Source organism: Pseudopipra pipra, chromosome 2, assembly GCF_036250125.1.
Source record: "Pseudopipra pipra isolate bDixPip1 chromosome 2, bDixPip1.hap1, whole genome shotgun sequence".
NCBI lineage: Eukaryota > Metazoa > Chordata > Aves > Passeriformes > Pipridae > Pseudopipra > Pseudopipra pipra.
Genome location: NC_087550.1, coordinates 26,362,888 through 26,386,784, shown reverse-complemented (window position 1 = coordinate 26,386,784; position 23,897 = coordinate 26,362,888). Strand labels below are relative to the sequence as shown.

At 45.2% G+C, this 23,897-nt stretch overlaps 1 protein-coding gene across 12 annotated transcripts in view; it reads right to left on the bottom strand.

Moving 5' to 3' along the window:
• Positions 1–23,897, bottom strand: part of GTF2E1 (general transcription factor IIE subunit 1) — an 89,032-nt gene that overhangs the window by 20,865 nt on the left and 44,270 nt on the right. For 4 of the 12 annotated variants that reach the window (XR_010428115.1, XR_010428116.1, XR_010428117.1 and 1 more), the window contains exons 4-6: positions 23,273–23,520; positions 19,211–20,045; positions 12,164–12,412 (exon numbers count right to left, since the gene is read on the bottom strand). Coding sequence is in view for 3 of the 12 variants with exons in the window: in XM_064644500.1 (XP_064500570.1) it covers positions 19,615–20,045; positions 23,273–23,520 (679 nt within the window). In the remaining 9 variants the exon portion in view is untranslated. Of the gene's footprint in view, positions 1–12,163; positions 12,413–17,197; positions 17,272–18,296; positions 20,046–23,272; positions 23,521–23,897 lie in introns of those variants that run through there. The other 8 variants (XM_064644500.1, XM_064644502.1, XM_064644501.1 and 5 more) reach the window with 6 other exon arrangements.

Genomic DNA, 23,897 nt, shown 5'->3' with positions numbered 1-23,897 from the left:
CCCCAATGAAGTGTTTAACAATTCTTAGGTATCTAAGTGAATCCCTTTTGGTTTATACCCTGTTGGCAGCTTAGCTTCAGGAGTGTCAGGAAAAAAACCCTGTGCACTGAAGAAACACAACAGCTCCGGACAGGCAGAGGCATTTTCCATGCATGACCTGGGGTGAATTGCTGCTTTAAGTTTGAACTTCAGTTCTTCATTACCAGTGGGGTCGTTGGCTGTTTCTCCCTAGGAAAACCACCCAGGCAGCACTAAGTGCTTGAGTTAAAGAGGAGTAAGCACTTTTCAATTACCAATGAGCTTTATGAGACATGAGACTGCGGCAGTAGTGTGAGAGATCCCAGGTGTCCCTGTGCTGGGTTGCAGCGGGCAGTGCAGCGCCCAAGGGCAGCGACAGGCACGGGGGACTCAGCGTCTCCATTTGTTCATCAAGCTTGCTGCTCATTTACAGTCATAAATGAAATGTTTGGCTGCAGTAGCATAAATAACAGGTGACGTTTTAACAACCCTGGCAGCACCATGCGGGGAGTCTTCTAATGTTAATGAGTTATGTGAGGCCAGCGTGAGTTTTGTGAGGTTCATTCATTCTCCCCTTTTGAGGCAATTGCCTATTTGCTCCTGAAAACAAACGTTAAATTAAAAAACGCTGATATGCATTGCAAATAGCTTCTCAGGAGGATTTCTGACATGGTAAAATGGCAGAGCTATAACTCTGAGTGAGTGAATATGGGAGGATGAGAGATGGCTATGAAGAGAAGCATCCTACATCCACATGTCATGAGCAATGGGATGGAAATTGCTTCTGATAATTCAGTCTTCGAGACATAGAAACTTGGCTTTAACAACAGGTTTTGCTGTTAAAACACATTTTCTATGTTGGTGTCTGCCTCTCGGTGTCTTGGATCTTTCACGTGCCTGGAACAGTCCATTAGAATAAAATCGAATACATATATATGTGCATAATATAGCAAAACCTTCTCTCGCTGCCAGCCCCTTGCTTATTTCTAAATGGCACAATAATTAAGGTGAGTGATTTATCACAGAAGTACACCACAAGTCACAGCCTGATTAATAGAGGGGAAAAAAAGCATCAGTTGAAAATATAAATAATAAAAGTACTGAAAGCCTGTTCTTTGTTCCAATTCACCTTGAGAATTTTAAGCTGTTTAACAATATTTACCAAGCTGTTTCAACTACACAAAGACATAATCCCACTGCCTGCCAACAGCAGCAGCAGGGCAGCATGGTGGGCTGGGTGGGAGGGCTCTGTGGTCCCTCACTTTTCCTTCAGCACTTCTTTCTTCGTCCAAGCTGATGTGCTCAGCCAACGCTTCTTAAAACCCACCACACTGGCTCATCACTGGCTCATCCCCTGCCAGCCCACCCACTTTGTATCAGAGAAGGGATCTGCTGAACTTTCATCATTGCCGAGAAAAAGACTAGCCTGGAGAAAAAGGATCCCGAGGGGCTCTTGGCATCCATCCCCATGTCTTTCTCTTCCACCTACAAGAGCTGTGGAGCATCAAAGGTCGTGCATCTATAGTCTTGCAGCTCTTATTTGATGTTATTGCTACAGTAGCTTTACCTCGACAACCCCCTTTTGCATCAAGTGCAGTTGCACGGTCCCATACCTGCTTCTCCTCTCACCCAGTGATCTGCTGCCTCTGTGGTCATCCCACAGAATGGGAGCGGGCTGTGCTCCCACATCGGTACGACTGCTCACGTCAGGATGCATCCGAATTGCGCGCCCAGCTGCCGCCTTTGCTGTGGTGTGCAAAACGCTTGCGTTTCTACAGATATTCAGAACCTGGACCTGTGACAGTTTGGACTCATGGCTGATCTGATGCCTACACCTGTTTTTATTTCTAATTATCTGTCAAAACTCTATTTTTTTCTTACAGAATCCCTGCCATACTCTGTGCAAAACCCCCAGTCTGGTTATGGACATGTATGGCCAGCAAGAGACGGAAACTTCTTACCCAAGAGTGGGGGCACATTGCTAACACTAGGTTTGGAATTTCCAATTGCAGAATCAGTTTGTTTGACCCATCCTAACAACATATCTGGAGTATCTCCTCCATTTTGGGTTACCCAGTGAGGAAAGATGTTCAGCAGCAGGTCACCAAGATAGTTAGGGAACAGGAGTATGTAGCATACAGGGAGAAGCCGGGAGAACTGGATTTGTTCAGATGTAACAGGAGAAGGTATGGGGAGATCTTATTGCTATCTGCAATTAGAAGGCACAGCAGAGACAGAGCCAGACTTTTCTCAGAGAGGTACTGTAGCAGAGACTACAGGTGTAAGGTGGGAGGTGAGCAATTCAGATGTGGTATGGGAAAAGCTTCTTTATCATAAGGGTCATCAAAGATTGAGATGGTGTCCAGAGAAGTTATCAAATCTCACTTCTTGGAGTTATTCAGAATTCTGCTGGACAAAGCCCTGAATAACCTGCTTTAATTGGGCCTGCTTTTAGTGGGGGTTTGGGCTGGATAGCCTCTGAAGCACCTTCCTGACTTCAATTAGTTTGTGATTTTGTAAATGGCATTTATTGAGCTGTGCTTTTCCTTCCCCCGTGTGACTTCTGTTTGTCAAGCCCAGCCCCATTTCTGTTCACTGTGATTTGGGAAGATGTGGCTTTGTCACCACAGAGAGGAGGCTGAAAACTGTTTTCATCCCATCCTACTGAGCAGAACTAGGCATCTCACCACGTCTTTGCTCTGGGATGGTGTACAGCACAGTATGCAGGATGGTGTGCAGCATGGTATGCAGCATGCCTCTGCTGGGTAGTCACACGGTTAAACTTCATTTTCACCTGGTTTGGAATAATCAATTGTACAAGAGATCCAGTGAGCCTCCTCAAGGCAATGAAGTCTAAGAAGTTTTATCTTGGACTATATTGAGCCTTGAAGTCTGGAGGTGACTGACAAAACATAACCAAAGCACAGTGAGATTATGCTTTTAATGACTTTTCTTCAGGGTAAATACTCCCGTTTCCTCAATATTCTCACCAGGAGCCTTTGACACCAGGACCAGAATTTGGGATTCACCTCAGCAAATGCAACTCCCTAGAATTTTTTCCTAAACATCTAGAGAAATAAAAGTGTCCATTTTCAAAGATTTGTTTTGCTCAGTTGCTATCCTTGCTGCTAATAATTACTTATGAAGAGCTTGACTGTTCTGTGACTGTGAACTCCTTTAAAACGAAAAATAATACCTCTTTGATGTAGAGATAATATTCTTTTTACAAACCCTGTCCCCTGGCATCCCTCAGAACCAGACAACTAAAGTACTAAATATATGCACTACCTCTCAGAGCTGGTATTATATTGCCAGCACTTCAGAGTTAATTATTTTTTACTTTAAAAGGAGGAAAAGTAATTTTAAGATTACTTTAATATCAGTCGCACACCAAAGGTGTTTCTTACTGCTTTTCTTCCATAAGCCATCAGTAGCATTAATTAAAATTTTCATTTTTTTTATGGTTCCTTTTCTACTATGAAAACTGGATCTTTAATAGGTAGCTGTCATCTCAGTAGTGAGTCCTTCCAGAATCAGGGCTGGAATTTGTAGGTTGAGATACACATCTTGGCCCTTGAGGAGAAGGGCACAGTGGTGTCAGAGTTAAAAAGGCTCTGTAACTGGCAGAGAAAACCAGACCTTGTTGTAGGTCATGATCCACAGTCCCGGGAGCAGTCCAGTGCTCAAAGCCACCTCACCAAGGATCTGACTAGCTCCCAAAAAGACAAAACTGGAAAGGACAGAACCTTGCATCTCCTCATTTTAAACTTAAATCTTTAAAAAGTATTGTGTGAGAGCAAGAAACCACTGGGGGCAGCTGCCAGTCCAATCAGTGGTAGAAGCTTAGGAGGGAGGGAAAAACCAGGGCCACAGGGAAGGAGACATTCCTAAATAGCCAGCTGCTTTATCAGAAGTTGCCTCTTGTCTATCAACAAACTCCATCTGCTGATTTTTTTTCAAGTGACTTGGAACACATTCATGGTTTCTACCCTCACAATATCCCACAGTGATTAGTTCCACTGTGTGTGGAGTGTCTTGTGGAAGAAGCCCTTCCTGGTGGTTGCAAAGATGCTGCCCAATAACTCAAGAGACATCCAGTGAAATCACATAAGAAAGTGAATAATGCTTCCTCTGGAGTCTTTATCTATTTTTTCTGGGCAACAGTTAATCTATGTATCTCTCCTCCTAGGGGGACCATTCCCTATCTTCCCCCTATATAATTCTAGGACCTGGCAGTGCTGCTGGGCTCTCAGGTCTGGGTCCTCCCAACTCCATCACTACTCCTCAGCAAGGAAAAGGGGTGACTTCAGCATGTACCACTCCCCTAAACTGTCCTGTGTTTGGAGGCTGAAAATGGAGAATCAGGGAAACAAGACACTGAAGTGACAGTAGCCTTGTGGGGTTTGTCATCCTATAGTGTTAATATATCCCTTTGAAGATGATGTAACTTGGAGGACAGCAGCACATATTCCCATAAACAGGCATATCCAGCTATTACAGGGTCCTGCTCTGCACCTTGCTCCTCTCTAGTTAATTGTCAGATTTCTGGGTCCCTTTACAATGACTCTGAATATTGTTCAGTCTTCCAGGAGTGGCACCAGCCTCAGCAGTGATTTTTCTGGAGCATCCTCTGTCCAATGGGAGTGCTGAACTTTTCTTCTCACCTTTGCTTTCAATCTCATCCTTCGTTCATTTGTAAGCATTTGATGTAGATGGCTGGAGAAAGTGGGAAATAGCAGCAGGATTTCCCTTCTTTGCACGCTTGTTGACTTCCTTAAGGGCACTTAGAGTGGGAAAGTATGGCCGTTCTGCCTAAGAACTACCACTGACACTGTCTGTAATGGCCCCAAGAGATCATTAATTCTATTTATTCCAGTTTCCACTATCTGATAGGCATGGAAATCACATCCTGTAAAGAAATTGGACACACTTGCTTCCTGCTGCTGCTCTAGTACCCAGGCTGTGAGTCTGTGCTACAGTGCCAAGAACACGATTGCAGACTCACTTCTGCTCCTCACCTCCAACTTCAGACTTTGCAGGTAGTGAGTGGCACCAAACAGAAATGCTCTGACCACTTTCCAAGGTTGCTTATTCATCAAGCAATGAGGATAAGAAATTAAAATGTGCATATTTCCATGCAGAATAGATTTACCCCTTCCACCAGCAAGTACCAGAAACCCCATGAACCTTATCATCAAATCCCAGTGAAATCTCCTAGACCCAAGATGACACATAGATTCCAGTGCTATTAAGTCACAGGCACAAAGCTGGAGCATTAGGCCTGACAGCTTTGTACTAAAACCAGGTAAGCCTTGAGTTAACTTAGCTGTACATAAATACAGGAGATAACCTCATCTAAGGGCACTGAATTCCACACCTCACCTCTTGTGCAGAGGAGAACATCTTAGAGATAAGTTATGTATTTTTTTTGGTACAAGTACTTTAATGGTGTGTATAGATAAATGTGTATACATACACAGGCACATGTACTTACAGCCTCACCTTCAGCTTGAGAGTGTTTTTCCTGGAACTTGCCATTCACACAGCGCTAGGGAAGAGTGCTGTGAGCACAGGCGAGATGAGACATGGTATTTTCAATTTGGTCTACTCAAAGATATTCTCTTTGTGTCGGATATACAGAAAGAGTTACTTATTAAGCTTTCAAGGTTGTGGTGACCGCTGTCAATATCTAACTTTTCCCAGCAGGGACTTCTGTGTGGTTCGTTACTTACAAGAAAAACCCATCAGAAGCAGTGACAGACTGGGACATCCTGCAGGTCAAGTGGAGGTGCAGCAATGGGATTTAGTCTTATGTGCACCAGAAATCAGGTTGTATTTTTAGTTTGTCTGGTATTGCAGTTCCTCATCACATGGGAACTGAAGGGGTTTGTCAGACTTATGTAATCCTTTTTAAACAATCCTTGGAGTGACCAGGCTCAGAGGCACCTCACACATGTTTTTACCTGCTGGTTTTTCTCCTGCTTGTTTCATTGCAAGACTATTTGTTAATCTTCAAATTATGTTCGACATCTCACTGAAAATAGTCTGGGTTATAAACATCTCAAGGGTCAAAGTCTGAGTGTGTTTCCCTACTGTTCTGGTTTGCATCTTTTACTTATTCTACCTGTTCAGCAGCTGTGTCCCTGGTGATCGACTTGTCCTTGTGTTTGAACTTGGCATCTGATTTAGATACAGATTTGGTGTTAACCATTAGAGCTGCTTGGCAGATGAATATTCAACTCCAAACCAGGAAAAATTACTCCAGGTCTGGCAAGGAGCAGGGGACCTGGTGGCCATGAGCATGTAGCTACTGATTCGTCACAGGGAACCATCTACAGTAGATGAAGTCACTTCATAAATCAGGTACATCCTTGCTCCTATCTGCTTCTGGTAGGATTTCAGAATGGCTGCATTCTGGCAAAGCATTTCCTATCACTTTTGGTCTGAAGAACAGCCTAATCCAGGCAGGTGAGGGCCAGCCCATGGGAGATCTTTACCAGTCCATCTCACCATGACATTCACAAAATGCTTTGGGTCATCTTGTTCCAACCCCTCTGCCATGGGCAGGGACACCTTCTCCTAGACCAGGCTGCTCAAAGTCCCATCCAACCTGGCCTTGAACACTTCCAGAGACAGAGCATCCACAGCTTCTCTGGGCAACCTGTGCCTGTGCATCACCACCCTCACAGTGATGAATTTCTTCCTAAAACCCAATCTAAACCTGCCCTCTTTCAGTTGCAGAGCCAGGCAGCCTGCAATAGACTGAACACTGTCCACCAATAAGTATTTGATCCAGCAATAATTCAGGGGCCAAAATTCTCAAGAGCAGATCAACTTACATAACTATTTTATAGGATTTAAATGGAAAGAGTAATTCATCAGAAATCTGTAAGGAAATGACTCTCCATCTGACAGACATTCTCCCCATACTAAGAGGCACAGAAGCAATTATCCTCATGCCTTTTCCTATGTGAGTGGATGAGTGTTATGCCTCTGTCTTGTAAGATATTCAAATGTGACTTGGGATTAATTAAATCGCAAGACACCTGGAGGGAAAGTCAGAAGCATGTACATTTTCTACTGCAGACATTTTAAAGTGTGGAAAGAGGATATTTTACCAGCAAGACCTTTTGGTCTTGGTGGGGAAGAGGAACTGAAAACCAGCTTGGGAATTTCAGGGCAGAGAGCACAGAACAATCCAAACCATGAAAATGTTCATGCTTGTAATTGTAGCTGATGGTTTCAAGTGTTCAGCAGTAGTTGAAGGGCTAGTGAGAGGTTCCCACTGGTGCTGCACATTTTATGTGTGACTGTTTAAATTCAGGTTATCTATTAATTAACAGCAGACCCCTTTTGATGGCAAGTCTAGTCATGGCAGCAGTTAGAGTTTTAGCTCCTCGCTTAGAGAGGCTCAAGGTTGCCCCACTCTCCTCCCCCATCTTGTTCTAGCCATTTGGGCAAAGAAAGCTGTGCAAGGTCCTCCACCTCCATGCAGGAAGTCCCCTGCTGCCTATCTCTCCATCATACATGAGCTCACACGTCAGTGTCAGTCTTTGAGAATAAATTCACCTGATATCAAAGGTGATCCCAGTGTCCCTCAACTATAGCTCAACACCTTCCTTATGCTTTCCCACCATAGCAGATAGCAGCTCCTCAGTAAAAGATCGTTTTAATGTAATTTCCCAATTGTTAGAGACTATTTCCTGAAGGTTTAGAAACAAGTAGAAGTTTTAGTGGAATTCAAAGAAGAGGAAGAAAAGAGCCAACACTGTCCTCAAGGAAAAGCTCAAGTAAAGATGAGATGGCAAACATGTCACTGTGCATCAGTCGGAGCAGAGCAGCTGTCCAGCTGTCCCTGCTTCTACCCAGCATAGGGAAACAGGCATCCCAGCAAGTCCTAATGGAAAAGCTGTGCCATAATCTGTGTTACCACGAGTTTGCTTGAGGGAAAGAGCTCAGTTACACAGAGGTGTTTGGGCTTTGTTCATGTGCAGTGCTTTCCTACCCAAAGTGGTTGGTTTGTGTGTCTGAGTCTCTGTGCTTTTAAACTATGCTGCAGAGTCATTTCACAACCTGCATCAGCTGCAGCGACTGCTACCCCTGCTCTCTGTGCTAAGGAGCCTGTCTCTCTGCTGGAAATACTTCCGACACAGATCTCTCTGCTCCCCATCCCTCTTGCATCCCCAACTTCCACTCGCTGGAGACAGGACAGGATCCAACGGTGCTCTGCCAAGTTATGAGCTGCCTGACAGCCACAATGAGGGAGAACGTTATATTTCAGAGCTCTGTCCAACGACTGCCTAATTAATCTCCATCCCCCACTCCTACATCCAGTACAGAGCGAGGATGTCTTGATTTTCTTGTTCTCCCGATGGGGAGAAGCTGCAGCACAGCAAACTTCCATGATTCACTCCTGGGCATTACGAGAAGGGACCTGGAGAGAGAAAGCTAATGCTGAGACACATCCACACCCCCAGAGCAAAATACAGGGATAAAAAGGGCGTCTCATGAGCAGGACTTCTCCTTGCCAGCATCCCTCTCCACTGCGCTCTGCTTGGAGGACAATTAAATTACACTGCCGCTTCCCTTTCATCGTGATCCGATTTACAGAGGAATTAATAGGGGCAGAGGAAGAGGCACACATGAAGCCAAAGCCAGGGCAACTGGCAGCTATGAGCCTTCTTGAAAAACGGGAAGCTTGCCAGGATGTCTTTATTAGAGAGGAGAAGGGGGAGAGAGGAAAGGGCTGCTACAAGAATGAAAGGCAGATACAGACATCAGCCTTGTTTACAGCAGGGATTTTGCACCAGTACAGCTAAACCCTTCAGTTCAAAATCCCCTCACAGGCATATGCCACCAGCACGGCTGGAAAAAAATCACAGCTGAGACTTGGTGGCTGCATGAAGAAGAAAGTCTGTGATACAAGAAGGGTGTTTGACTCGCTTGATCATGTGGCTCCAGAGGTCTCGTAACACCTTTGAGTGGTTATTTCCCATTTTCCCCTACAGTTAGGCTCTTCCCCTGAGCTCACGGGATCAATGCCCCCAAGAGCAGCCTGCAGCAGCCCTCTCTGTTGCTGACAGTGCCACCCTGATGGTGACCAAGCGTCCCACAGTGCCTGTCACCCAAGTGGGGCAGCAAGTTGGCAGGTACTGTTGGAGACACAAATACTTGAAAAGACAATAATGCAATAAAATATAATAAAATCCCAGCTTCTCATAGATCATTTGTCCAGGCTGTGGATGTGCTGCACTGCAGATGGAGACACGGGAGCTGGCTCTTGTAGTAGCATTTCACATCCAGGCTGGTGTTATGCTTTGGATGTCCTACGCTGCAAGCCCAGCCATCGCTGACATTACCAGCGGTGGTCCAGAAGCACTTTGGCAGCTTTTTAACAGCATGGAACCATAGAGATTAAACCATGGGGCCAGTGAGCTCTCTTCAGAATGCACATGAGGGTGCTTTGTGTACAATTCTCTGTGTAAAGACAGATGGACTCCAAAGACATCTGGTTTGATGGCACTCCTGCTACTCCAGAGCAACCCACGTATCTCTGTGCCAACACTGGCTCATGCCCTGGGAGCAGTGCTGTATGGTGGCACAGGGACAGGCCTCTGCTAACTGCAAACTGGAGAGTGCAGGAGCCAGTGGAACAAGAGGAACAAGGAAGGAATGTTTCCAGGTCCCTGCTCCCACTCTGCAGAACCCTGCAGCACCTTTGCTCTTTGTTCTCCATTATGTTCCACATTATTGAGATTTTTCTCCTCACCAGAGTAGCTGAGCCCTTGGATGATCTTCCAGTGTTCAGACTGAGGAAAGAGAGAGAAGACATGGTGTCCCTGGGAAGCCATAACTCAGGTAGTTATAGTGACTACGTCCTTAAATTTACATCTCCAGTGCCTCTGGTGCTGGAAAGGCATGGTGATAGTTTTTGCATCTAATCCTCTTTTAAAGTTCACTTATAATAAAACTGTTGAGATGTACTGGAATCCCTCAGCTCATGTTAACTCCCTTCTGTATGGGGGATAATCACTCCAGATGGCAGATCATGTAACAGATGAGTGACTTCACTGTCATTTATCTCCACAGCTGGAGAGGAGCAACCCAGGTCAATGGAGAGTTTCTGAAGAAGCTTCCTGTGTATGGGCTTCTCCTTGACACCAGGGCAATGGAGGTGATGGCACAGCCAAGGACCAAAGGAAAAGACTTAATTGCCTGCTGGGGCTCTAGGGATAAAAACCAGAGGAGTAATGTACAAGAGCAAAAGAAATGAGTCAAAAACATTTCTGTAGTTTGGAGATTCCTGGGCAGGAAGAATATGGTTCCAGAAGTCACAGCAGGTAGATCATAGCTGTAAAGGCATAACTGCTTCTCAGCAGCACAAACAGAGGAAATGTCAATTGTTAATTTCAGAAATAAAATTATGAATGGAGGGAAATTAGTAGTGAGTTAAAAGTTACTTGCATTCAAAGAAGACAAGGATCTAAAAAATTCCATAGTGAGAACAATGGTGGGACTGTGTGTGTTACAAGCTAGCGAAGAGATGGCAAAGCCTGTGTAGATCTGATGAATGAATTAGCTGTTAATTCTTAATTTCTATGCCCATCTCCTCCATCCCCTTTTCACCTGGGGCTGCCTCTTGAGGAGGCATGGTTCTGATACAGCCTTGTCAGTGGAACCAGTGGGCTGAATTAGGAGTCTGAGAACAGAAGCTCTTTTAAGGGGTGGGGGTATTATTCAAATAATAGGCTGGTGCTTTGTTTTAATTAACATTGCTTGCATTATGACATTAGGTCCCACCAGCAGGGCCAGCTTTGCTGTGTTGTCACTGTCACTCACAGTCCCACAACTGCTATACCCAGCACAGCCCTTTGCAGACCTGATCATTACCTTGATCTTGGCTGCACCTCATCGACCTGGCCTTTCCCCACTGCCAATACAGCAGCAGCAGCCGCAAGCACAGTGTGATTTGGTCTAAAACATAAGGGGGAACTCTCAACTCCCAGTAATGCTCAAGCAACCTCTAATTTAGCACCTAAATGGTGTATGTTGATGAAGCACAACTGCTGCTGGGGTTTTATTGAGGTGGTGCTGGCAGGAGGAGTGTGGGAGACAGGCATCCCAGCCAGTGACCCTCTGAAAGCAACGGGAAGTATGCTAGGAAAAAGAAAAGGAGCTGGAGAAACTAATGTCACTGACTTCAAAGATGAAGGATTCTCTTTATACTCTGAAAATGACTGAATAAAATGACTAGTATCATTACTTAGCTAAATAGGATTTTCTACTTGTGTCAGATTATTTTAGACGTCACTTTGATTAACCTGATTGCTGTCGATTTGTCCCTAAGAAGTGTATTACTTTAATTTAGCCTTATATTGAGAAAATACTTTGAATTATTATACCATTTATTAACATGATTTGCTTTCTCCCAACAGATGTGTTAGCTTTGCCCACAGCCCTTGCCACTTAGTTTTTGGAGTTGAGTTCACAGTGCTGGTTTCAGCTGTGGGCAGACCTGCCCTCTCTGTGAACACTTGCAAACCACCTGGTCATGAAGGGGCTCCAATCATACCATCCACTTAGTAAAAGAGAAAGCAGATAACCCCTCATACTTAGCTGAGCTACGGTCACTTGAGGGGCAGTTCACACTGCCCTAGTTCAAGATTGGCCTTGGCAGCAAGAGGGCAAACCCAGGTTATTAAATCCCATGGCCACCTAGGAGAACTGTGGCCCTCACTCCTTCGGTCATCTCTTGCAGCTCAGATGCACTGTGAGCACTCCCTCATTATCATCAGCCTCTCAGTCCTGCCAGGTGAGGGAAATGTTTCCAAGATTTCATTTAATACCTGTATTTAATCCATTAGTTCTCCCTGCAGACCTCCTAAAGGCTGGGCTGTGATTAAGGAGGACGTAAGTGCCCTGTTTATTGCTCTCCTGATACTTCTTCACTTTCCTCTACACTTTTGCAGACATTTAACCCTTCAGTTGTGCAGTGCCTCGGAAATGTGCGTGGGAGCCCCCTGCTCTGTCCCTTTGGGATGGATTGGAGAGTCCACCCAAGCTCAAGCAATTTAGCTCCTGCTCTCCTGTGAGGCCCTCTGAGATTCTGTGAGGAAAGTTAACAGCAAGATGGACTGAGAGTCACCTGCAACCATGTTTTCTCCTTGATTCCTTGCCATTAAGCTACAGGCTTGTGCATCATCTGTTTTGTTCCTCCTCTTTAAAGCAAAAATTCATTACTTTTCATATTTTTCCTCTTCAAAATACAAGGGGAGGGCTGGGGGAAGTGGCCAGGCCAGGAAGGAAGGAAAGTAACCATCTCTAGCAGACTATGCTCCACGTAGAGCTCTTTCTGTTAACGTGTTCCATGAATCCTGCAGCATGGCCATGGCTCCTGTAAAAAACAAAGGGGACAAGCATGAGTATCTGAATCACAACAGCTCTCTCTCTGTTTCTGCAGCTGTCACAGCTACAGCACAGACTGCACTGGTCTCATGGAACATTTGGCTTCTTCTAGTGCTAAAAAATGCTGGATTTCCTGTGCAGAGCAATCCATTGGCAGCTGTGAGGTCAGAACTGTTCCCATTTCTGCTTCACTGTTACATCCCCAGGTGCCCAAGTGTCTTTTGTATGGGACGGAGAAAGGTTCTGGTTCACTGCACCCTTCTACTCAACAAACATTATAAATAATCCCTTAGTGATGCATGATTTATTTCCCTTCCAACATGGGCTTACAGTGTTGATGCTCTTTTTAGGACTGAGTTAGACATGAAGCAGTTTTTATGTCCACTGCAGACTGCCCTACACATTCTGCAAACAGGGAGCTGTTCATCTCCTGTTCATCAGTTTTGACCACTGAACAAGCTGCTTTGCACACAGTATTCTTCTGGCTTGTATTGCATGTTTTTAATGGCTTTACTCACACCTTTCCTGGGACACATCCCATTAGCATGTGAATTAGCCATCCCACAAGGAGCTCTGCCAAGCTGGAGGTTTTAGTTTGTGGTAGCACCTGGTCCATAAGTGCACCAAAAGATGCTTATGCCCACTGCATGAGGAGCAAAAACTGCAAAGAGTTAAAGAAAAACACACCCAACACTAAAAGCACTGAAAATGTGGCATTTTGACACGTGTTCTGTAAGAACCCATGTCTGCTGTCTGTGGAGAGCAGTGCTTTTAGTCTGGACTTCAGACAGGCTACAATGACAAGACAATTGTCTAGTTATCAAAAACTCCTACTATCATTATCATTTGCTGCTCTTAGGTCCTACCTAAAACCGTACAAAAGTCCTTACCTGTTAATGCTCCCAAAGGTAGACATGTTTGAGGAGAGCTGGGCAGCCCCCTGCATGGCTTTATGTGTTTGTTTCTCATACACAGACATAACAGCACACTCAAGTGAAATATTCAAAGAAAGAGGTACTTTTTAATGTGACAACTGAATTTGGCTTTGCAACTAATTGCTGCGAGGTATTTTTGCACCGAACCTTTCTGGATGGTGAAAGCGGGAGTCAGACCATTCAAAGGGACCTGCAGGCTCCTGTAGAAGTTGGTTGCTTTTATACAACTTATGAAAGGTTGGCACACTTGGAGAATATTACCCTTCCTAATGGGCCTCAGAAGCAAGGGAATACACCAGGATAAGCACACTATAAGCCAAGTCCCTCTTCAGCACATTGTATTTTTCCTTGCTTGGATACAGCACCCATGTGGCCTGGAAGAGTATGCAAAAGTGAAATTTCCCTCATGATGCACCATTTTCTAAAGGCCCTATTTTCCTCTAACTCCATTTCCCTCTACTCTTCCCTGTTGTAATGGGAATAGTTTTCATCTCCTGACATCACCAGAAGGGCTGAGAGATGTTGAAAGCATACATCTTGGAAGAAAACACTGTATGGCAATGGAAGAGTAATTGTGGTGACAGGGCAGGGAGAGCAGATATGTCTCCCTAAAAAGATTTTACAGCCTCATTTGCATTAAAAAATGTTTTTTTCTTGTTTGAAGCAGCAGGAAAACATGAGAAATCCAGCAACTCAAAATATTCTCAAGGAACAAAAAGAATAAGCATTACAAAAAAGAAAATCAAACCCAGCCCTACCAAATCATATCTAGTTCAAGCAGCAAAGAATGGGTGAAAGGGAGTGACCAGCCTGGAGCTGATGCCAGTTCCATCCCCACTGTAGGAAATTAGGGGGCCCAAGCCCAGCCAAAGCTTTGCTTTTGGAGAAAGCACAGATGTACCATTCATTAAACCTCTCTGCCAGGATGTGGTACAGCCTGAGGCAGTCATGGCTCAGATCTGCATGGTGCACCTCAGCATGACAGTGCCACATGACCCAAGAGCAGACACAGCACAAGCCAGAGCTGCTTGGTGGTGGTGGTGGTAAAGGACTTGAAACTTAATTAAATTGACATCCATGTGTGATCACAGAGCGGTTGAGTTCATGAGAACCCATCAGCACTGACGGGGAGAACAACCACCAGCACCTTTGCAAAAGACAGGTATGGATAATCTGACCAAAATGACCCAATCAATCACTCCCTCATATGGGACAGGGCTGTTTCAGACACTGCAACCTAAGTGTACCCAGGTCAGCTGGTCGCAACCCTTAATGGTGTTTGGAGTACCTGAAACCCCATAATGCATGTTACGGGAAAAGCATGGACTCCACTAATAGTGCCTAGCAAACTTAACATTGGATCAGGCAGATTTTCATTGTCAGAAGTGCAGAAAATAAATGTTTAAGACTAGGAGGATCCCTCTACCAGGGGGAACTGAGCCAGGCTTCTCCGCTCTATGCACAATTTTAGCTCACTGCAAAATTAGCACTGCTCACCCTCCTTCTTCCAGCACGTAATGGGACGGCACAGGCTGGTGATACGGATTCCAGGTGAAAAATAAGCAGAAGCAGTATGTCAGGGCTTTAATCACATCTATATGAGATGTGATTTTTCCTCCTTGCCAGATGCACCTTTTTTTGTACACAGACATTAATGCTCATGGAACAGCATTTGATCAGCCTTAATTTCCAGGCTGGATGCCCGCCTGTTTCTCTGGCTGAGCCGCCCGAGGTTTCCTGTGCTGCTGTGGCCAGCTCTGGGCAGGGTTTGCGCATTGGTGGCTGCGTGCAGCCGGGGCGAAGCGCACGCAGGGTCCCTCTAACGCACTGCAGTGGAGCTGAGACGCTTCCGATGCGGCTGGCTCAGCCTCTTCACTGCCATCCCCGGCTGGCTCATTAGCATCAAACTGTTCAAAGGCATGGAAATTAAATTATATTTGGGTCACAAACATATTTTAAGCAAAAATACCTGTTATATTTAAAGCATCTCGTTCAGAGTCTCTCTGTCTGCTGCTTCAGGATGGTTGCACAAATATTCACTGTCCTTAATGTTTTTTAATGATACAGTAGGTGCTTCCAAAATTTGATTTCTGTTTAAATATGAATTAGGTTCATTCTCTCTATCTAAATGCTGGTAAATAAGAAACCACCTTCTGGCAGCTCATTTAGGTATCCCAAACAGGCAAAAGCCCAGATTTCCCTGGATAACTTTGAAAGAGAGAGAAAATAGCTCTGATATCGTGACAGAAGTGTAGTCCCAAACAGCACAGCCGGTGCTCTGCTCTCTGCTTGCTAGGAGGGAGCAGGCAGGCAGCTTTCCAGGAGCACCAGCACTCAGACATCGCTCCCTACTGCCACTCCTTTTAGCAGTGGCCTCTCCATGACTTTCTGTGCAATTACGTCTTAAACAGACTCAAGCATCTGGCTACGCCTCCTATCAAGACTGTATGAGTGATGATCTCCTTGGACTTTGTAAATATCGATCATTATTCTGGAAGCAGCTCAGCTCCTGGGCTCCTGGAGAAGAGGCTGTTTTGTCTCACAGTCAATACACTTTAAACTGGAGTGCATTGGGATGCTTTGGGATCTTTGGCTGTCTATTCTCAATACTCCCAAGCCTCCTGTGAACAAGCCTGGAGCATGGTTACCTTGCCCAGGGGTTCCAGTGGGATAAGGCAATACCAGTGCTGGGGAGCCCAGAGCAATTATCTGCAGTACTGAGTGACACCTCCCTCTTCCAAGGGCAGAGCCCACAGCCTCCCTTGTTTATGCTGACACATACCAGAGCAGAGGAACGGGGGTGCTGCTGCTTCTCCTCCACAGCCTGCCCCCAGACAGCCCGCTGGCTTGCTCTGCTGCTGACATGTCTTTCCACCTGCTCATAAACTGTCCATTTCCATAAAGGTTTTGTCTTGCATTTGATTCCTGAGACAATTTTCTCTCTCCTCCTATGGAGGCACAGTGGGAGACAGAGACCCAAGCACAGCAGGCTGTTCCCCCCCAGGCCCTGTCAAACTTCACAGCATGCCCTGGCACTGCAGGCATCACCGAGGCATAGCTCCTTAGATGTCTCAGGGAGGAGGTGATGCTATTTTTCTGCCCTCCAGGATTCCTCCAGGGGAATCTTCAGATCTCTTGACTCTCACAGAGCAAGTCTGTTCAATCTGAGTCTGAAGGAGAAACCAACACAGGAAAAGTAGAGTTGGATGGAGGAAGCCAATTTTCAGAAGCTTAGTAGAAAAGATTATAACATTCCTGTTTTCCAGGGTTGACAGTGTACTTTCCCTCCATCAACAGCTTAACTGATCTGCTCTAGCCTGCTCTGTGCTCGGCCATGGAGGGCATCACTCTACTGCAGTTTCCTTGAGCTGCAACAGGCGCAGGAACAGAGGCAGCTGTTGCCCAGCTGGGAGAAGTACCTCTGACCTTTGGGAAGAGAAGCAGGAGCAGCCTGAGAAATGCAGTTCTCTTTCCAGCCTTGGCCTCTCAGATTCATAGAATCTGCTGAGTTGGAAGGGGCCCACAAGGATCATCAAAGTCCAACTCCTTGACCTGCACACAGCAGCCCCAAGAATCACACCATGTGCCTGAGAGCATTGTTCAAGTGCTTCTTGAACTCTCAAATATCACTCGTCAGATAAAATGCACTTCAAGCCGGAAGCAGATACAGCACCTGGTTTGAATGGGTTTAGAACATTCACCCAGGAAGGCTTCAGCACTCGACCACACTCACAGTGTTATTGGGTTAGCATTAATGCAGCACATGTGGTCCAGCAGGCAGAGGAAATGGCTGGGCCTTCCTCAGAATTGATGGCTTTATCCCTTGCATTAGCACCAACCTGCTGGCAGTGCCTGGCTTTGCTTGCAGAGGCTGTTCTTTCCCTCCTGGCATGTGTGTAGAGCTCTGCTTCAGCTGCAGGAAAAGAAAGAGGACACTACTGACTGTATGTGCTCCTGCTCATTCAAGCAGAGCTTGTCACAACAGGGAAGTAGCAGTGTATGGACAACAGCCTGAACCGGCTGGTATGGAGCAGAGCAGCCATCCTTTCGAATCCAGGAGCGGTTAGAGAGGGCAGGAAACACTGATGATATCTGCTCAAGTACCTTGACCTTTCCAGTCCTCCTGAGGGCTGCATGTGGCAGACGAGAGATGGAAGGCAAGCCCTAAAAACCGCTGTTCCAATTCCCTCATGTGCAGGACATGGCTTGCTGAATGACAAAAGCTACAACTCCTGCACAAACCACAATTAAATCTGTTTATTAAGTAGACACACTACTTTATAGATGATTATGCTCCATGTTTCTTCACATAAGCTTTACTAAACCTACAGTTTGATTTTGCAAACTAAAAACTCAGTATATAACTCCTGGTGAGTTATGAGCACCAGTAGCTGTACTGTATTCAGGATTAGTTCTCAGTGTCTGTCTGGCTCCTTATAAATCTACCTGCTTTTCTCCATTGTTAACACTAAATTCAGGTAGATTAAATCAAGAAAGAACGGGTACAGCACATTTTTACTGTTAGCTGATCACTGAATCTAACTTATCAGCTCTGTGACTTGTTATCTAGAAGCTTGATACCAGATCTTGGAGGTTTGTCTACACCAGAATACCATTTTAATTAGCAACGTGATGTCTGTGAGACCTCTACCATCAGCTTTCACTTAAGGAAGAAGGAAAGGAAGGGAAGTGCTGATCAAAAAGGAGGGCCTCCTGTGGCACCAGTTAATGAAACATTTTTCCTGGAAGTGCAGGAGATTCCAGGAGGCATTCAAGGAAGCTCTAGTAAGGAGAAAAAATGTGCAGTGGGATTTCAAATAATCCTTCTCTCAAAGGAGAGCGTAAATTGTTTTTTTTTCCTGAATCAAGTAAATCAAAATGATAAGCAAACAACATTCCCAACTAGGCACATGACAAACTGAAAGATGACAAAGGGGAGAAGTTTATGTTTATTTATTCCTCTTGAAAATGACTTAAAAGAAAATTTAAAATACTATTTAAAAAAGAGGGGACTCAAAATATCAAGAAGCTGAAAATCAAACCACAAAGGAGGCATTACAAGGTTAGCAGAACATAGAAAGCATAGTTAGTATAAAACAGATTTACAGTCTCAGTGAACAGCAAATTTGTGCTGCCCATGTAAGTGGAACAGCATGTAATGCAGCCTCTATCCTCTGGAACACGGAATTCTTTTATCATTTTGTTTTATTGTAGTACTGTATAGGAAAAGTCAACAATTTTAAAAAAGCAACATTTTCAATTGAAAGAGAAAAACATTACAAACATTATATTGCTCTATAGGCACTGATAAATGTTTTTCTGTGGTAAAAGAATGTGCCAAAGCAGAATTCAAAGTTGTATAATTCCTCTTAAAATCATACAGCCCTGGTGAGATTGCAAATAAAAACTAGTTATGCCATTTCTCTGGCACTGCCTGACAGCAGCCCTGCCCAATATGAACTGTTTGCAACACTGGAGTTTAGACAGGGCTAGGCAGAAGCAACAGGCAACAATACTGGAAAATGAAGGTATCTCCTGGTAAGTCAGAGCACTCTGACAGCTCAGAGCCATGGAGGGCATTTGTTACACTGACAAAGGGTGACTGTGTGTGCCTGCCAAGGCTTTCACTGAGTTTTTCAGGTTACACCTGACCTTGAGGTTCTGAGTCCCAGTAAGGAGTGAATGGGAGCAAGAAAAGGTTGCTGCCTACAGGCCTGCTTAGAAACAGCCACTCTGGTGGCCAGTGGCAGCTGGCAAACTGGTCAGCTACAAGCCTTGCCCAAGCTTGCCATCAGCAAAGTGCCTCCCTCTCCTCTCCCCTTGCTGATCACAGGCAGCTGTATGTTACTTACGCCCTCCTCTGCAGAGCACTCTGCTCGGACTATGGAGCCCTTATGTCCTCTGAGGGCAGGGATGTAGACTTCACTAGGATCTGCAACAAAAAACAACTCTAAGCAATCGGGAAAAGGAGCTGCTAGGGCCTTGGAGAAAGTTAAAGCAGTGCCTGTGCAGCGCAGCCTGAAACATTTTTACTTTGCAAGCATCTTCACTTCTGAGATTTGTCCTTCCCTACCTGTTTTGGCACATGCAGCTTTCCTGCTCCCCTGCTCTGGTGAGCAAGATGCCTGAGATTAGCAGTGCTGAGCCGCAGTGTCCCTGCACACAGGGGAGGAAAGACGCGCTTCGGTCTTCTGTTTTACTAGGGAGTCTCTGGCTTAAAAAGTCACTTTTTAAAAAACGCCATAGGAGGAATCAGTTAATCAAACATGTCCTCAAACATGCGCTGTCCCATGGCAATGTAAACCTCCTTCTCCTCTGGCGTCATCTGGGCCACCAGCTCAGGGCGCTGGCTCACTTGGCTGTAAGAGTGTGGGCGCCCAGCCACTGTGACAGTGGGGTCTTCTGCCACCACCTCAAATTCTTCATCCTCATCCTCCTCCTCCAGCCCGTACGTTGTGGTGGCCGTGGCAGCAGCGCGGGGAGGGGATTCCTCCTCTGACTCGCTTGTCTCGCTCTCAGAGTCACTAGCGTTGCCACCGGAGAGAGGAGCGGTACCTCCAACAGTGACTGTGGAAGCAGAAGGCGTCTTCTTCTCGTGGATAAGCAGGGCACGCATCACTTCCTCATTATCATCCAGTGCTGCCCGGCTCTCCTCACGCTCCTGGAAAGCATCCAGATCCCGGCCCCCTGCAAGGAGACACAAGGCAGTGGTCATTTCTTCACAGAGATCTGTGTGACAGCCCTGAAGGTTTTCTGAACCTTTATTATGACTACCACTGAGCACAGCTGGCCAAGTCACCCCTTTTCTCTAAGCCACCTCCTCCTCCACCTTGAAAGACAGATATAGTTCTGTTTTTTTTCATAATGGCAGAACAAGTACTGACATTTTCTAGGAGCTGGGAAGCCTGGAGTCACTGTGGCTCCCTGCTGGAAGCCTTGGCCAGGAGCACATTGCAAGCAAAGACAAAAAACGCATGATAGGCAGGCACTTGGAAAAGACTGCCCCAGGGAGGTGTCCAACTCAGGCACTACAGTGGACCAGAAAGCAAAGCAGTCCTTTGGAGCTAAATCTGGGCCTCAGATATCCAGACCATACAGCTGACACTTGTCAGAGACAGAACAAGTATCTTATTGTTGTTTCACAGGTGAACGAGCACAGGGCATTTCCTTTTTGTTCCTTTGTTTCCAAGTTGTCTGACCACAACCTGGGGGACTTGGGGAGATGACCAAGACCACAAGGTGCTGCCAGCGTAGACCATAAAATATAGACCCAAAACCAGGCCCTGTCCTGCTGAGCTCCCTGTCTATATGGATTAAGATGGAGAAGCAAATGGGTCCAGGCAGACAAGGAATATGCAAAAACATGTTTACAAAACAACATTTAACACAGCTGTGTCTGGTAAGGTCAGAGGTGCACCTATCAGGCAGGAAGCGGAAAAGCTCATTAAAGGAACATGGTGGTGAGATGGAGCAGGATCTATTTCATATAGCAGATGCAGCTCACAGCCTTCAGCCAAGCTGTGCAGCACAGCATGGGAGGCTGCGTTAAAACAGCTCCTGCTCTCTAAGCTGAAACAGCCCAGACTGTCTCTCTGGCTCCCTACATGGACCTCTTATTTGAAGGGGACTTCAGTGTCCCAGCTAACACACATGGCCTGTGCTCCTCTTTCAGAAAACTTGGCTGTACAATCGCCAGGAGGGTTTGATATGGCTTGGGTAGGCAGTCTGTCTGCAGATTCATGGATTCTGCTCAGAAAGTAGCATTCCACAGAAAACCTTTCCTAATCCTACATTGGATCAGAGGACTGCGAGTTCACCCATCACCAATAAAACTGTGTGCAGTGTGGAAAAAAATTTAAAAAAGACCAGAACAAAAAATGAAATATGGAGTTCTCTGTGTAAAAACAAGGCCTAAAAAGTAGGACAGGCTCCCTGTGGCAAACTTTCTGTCTTGAACCAAAAGATGCTGCCTATGAACAACTGCTGGAACTGAGGGGATGGCATTCTGCCTTCATACATTAACACCCACTTGCCTGCTCCTCCAAGACATGGACCCTCATGGTTTCACCACCCCATCCAGGCAGTTGGCTCCCAAGCCTTTCCCTCTGGGGGTCAGAAATGCACTGATTACATTTTTCAATTTGAGATGAAAAAGTTCTGTGAGGCAGGCAAACTAACGAAGTAAGTTCTGCACTTAGCACTAAAAGCCAGGGGAGTTTGTGGTTACTTCTTTCCTGTGGTAAAATAAAGGCCAAAAGACCCATCCCTAACTTCACCAGACTTCTGTTTTCATTGTAAATAAAGTTCTAGTAATGGGTGATGGCTACAACTACTAATATTAGAGCACTGCCAAATTCCTGAAAGAAAGGAAGAATAAAGGCATCGTGTTGGCAGCCTTGTTCTCAGCTCACTGCTTGTGACTGTGGAGCATAAGAGGCTATGGGAGACATCTCTGTCAAATAATATCATACCTCATCACATTGAGACCTGTGAAATGACAACAGCCTTGGGTAGGTCCACAAAATCTGACTTTGTGGCTCAGGAGTGGGACTGTCTCCTGCTTGCAAGAACCACTCCTGCCAGATCCATGCAGTGAATCTTTTCTGTCAACGGTCCCAAGTTTCTGTCCTCTCTGTTTATGTGTTGCAACAGCAGTTTCAGGCTATTTCCACAAGTGTCCTCTTTGATCTCCAGTAGCTGAAGTTAAGCAGTGATGCCATCATGCTATACCCACCTCCATGTCCTTCAGTGGCATCTTGAGAAACATTTATGCTGTGTATGCCAGAAGTCATCTCACAGAGTCAATTTAAAACTACAGGTGAACTGAATGTCCAGCAGAAAAAAAGGGCGAGAAGTCACCATTCCTGGTGAGTAACAACAACCTCTGCTACAGACTGCAGGAGGAGGCTGTTCCAATCATCTCACTTTGTTTAATCTATGTGAAAAATGTTTGGGGGTTTGTACACTTGAAAGGCATTACATGTGAACAAGATCTCTAGATATCTTCTGACCATTATATCACATTTATTTTCTTCACTTCTGCTATATCTACATACTCCACTTCTCTCCAGAGCACTGCACTAGTTCCAGGGTGTCATGATTATACATGTGGTTCCCTTTTGCCATCTTGTCTTCCTAGGGCATCAACAGTTTCAGCCTATAATACTCAAGTGACCTGAAAGATTGCATCTATTGACTCAATCTTGTAAAAATCATAAAAAGTCTTCATTTCCTATTTTCAGTGTGTAAGCTTAAATGGCACACATACCAAAGCAGAATGTTTCTACTAATTGTTACAAGATCTTCACCATGGTATATGGACAACCAAACATCAAGATGAATGAAAATAAATGCAAAGATAACAAGAAACAAACAGAAAGGAATAAACTCTCACCTGCCATGGTGATAGACCCTCCTACTGTACTTCCTGAAGCTTTAATTCTGAGTATTCTTGATATATAACACGTTTTGAGAAACAACTGGCAAGAAGAAGGCTGGGAATGTATAAATACTGCTGGTAGACTGGCAGACTTCAGAGTCACTGAACATTAATAAATGTTATTTTTTAGCAGTGACCTAATATTAGGGAGACAGCTTTCTAGATGAAACCAGAAGACCTTCATCTAGAAGCAATAAACTCTCAAGGTGGAAGATATAACAGTTAATTAACATTTTAGAAGCCCACACAAAATTCCATGGACAGCTCAGCTTTACTGACCTAGATTTCAATCCTGGACCTAATAAGTCAGGATTTTTTACATCTACCTACACATACATGCTTTGCACAGAAGAGGGGAACAAACTCTGGAGTGTTGGGGGCAGCAGCTGTACACACAGAGGAGAACATGTTTTTGACAGCACTGTAAAGGCATTGTATAAGCAGAGCAGTACTTCTGCTCTGTGGATTTTCTTACCATCTTTGATTTCATCAGGGTCATAAGCCCCCTGCACCGTGCTCTCACGCAGCCAAATTGGTCTCTCTCTGGCTGGCTTTCCTTCACTTGCAGACCGGTTAAGATCCTCCTGGTCCTCCATGCTGATGACAACATTCTGGGTATACAAGTCCTCATATGATGGTCCTTTTGTAGTCCATGCTTCCCGATGGTGTCCACTTGCAAGGCCGGCTGCTGTCCCTGAACCAGCACCAGCTGCACGCTCTTTGCTACATGAAAGTCAAAGAGATAAAAACAGAGCACTCAGAACAAGCCCCTCCTTAGCTACTTAGCCCCTCCTTAGTCACTTTAACTATGATTAGTTATCTCCCATGATCTGCACTGAGAACTTGCATTTTCAGTTCTAACATCTTCTGTCAGGAATTTCTGCACCAGCTTGATAGTTTGGGAAACTCATAAATCTCTAATGGCAAACCCTACATAAGGCCATGGCAACATCCACCATAGACACTGAAAAAACGAGACAGCACTAGAGATGCAGATGCACTCATGCAAAAACAAACATAAAATTCCAGAATGTCCTGAAACAAAAGCCACAGCAGCAAAACAGTCGAACAGTAGTCTGGTATTTGGAAAAGCCTTTTTT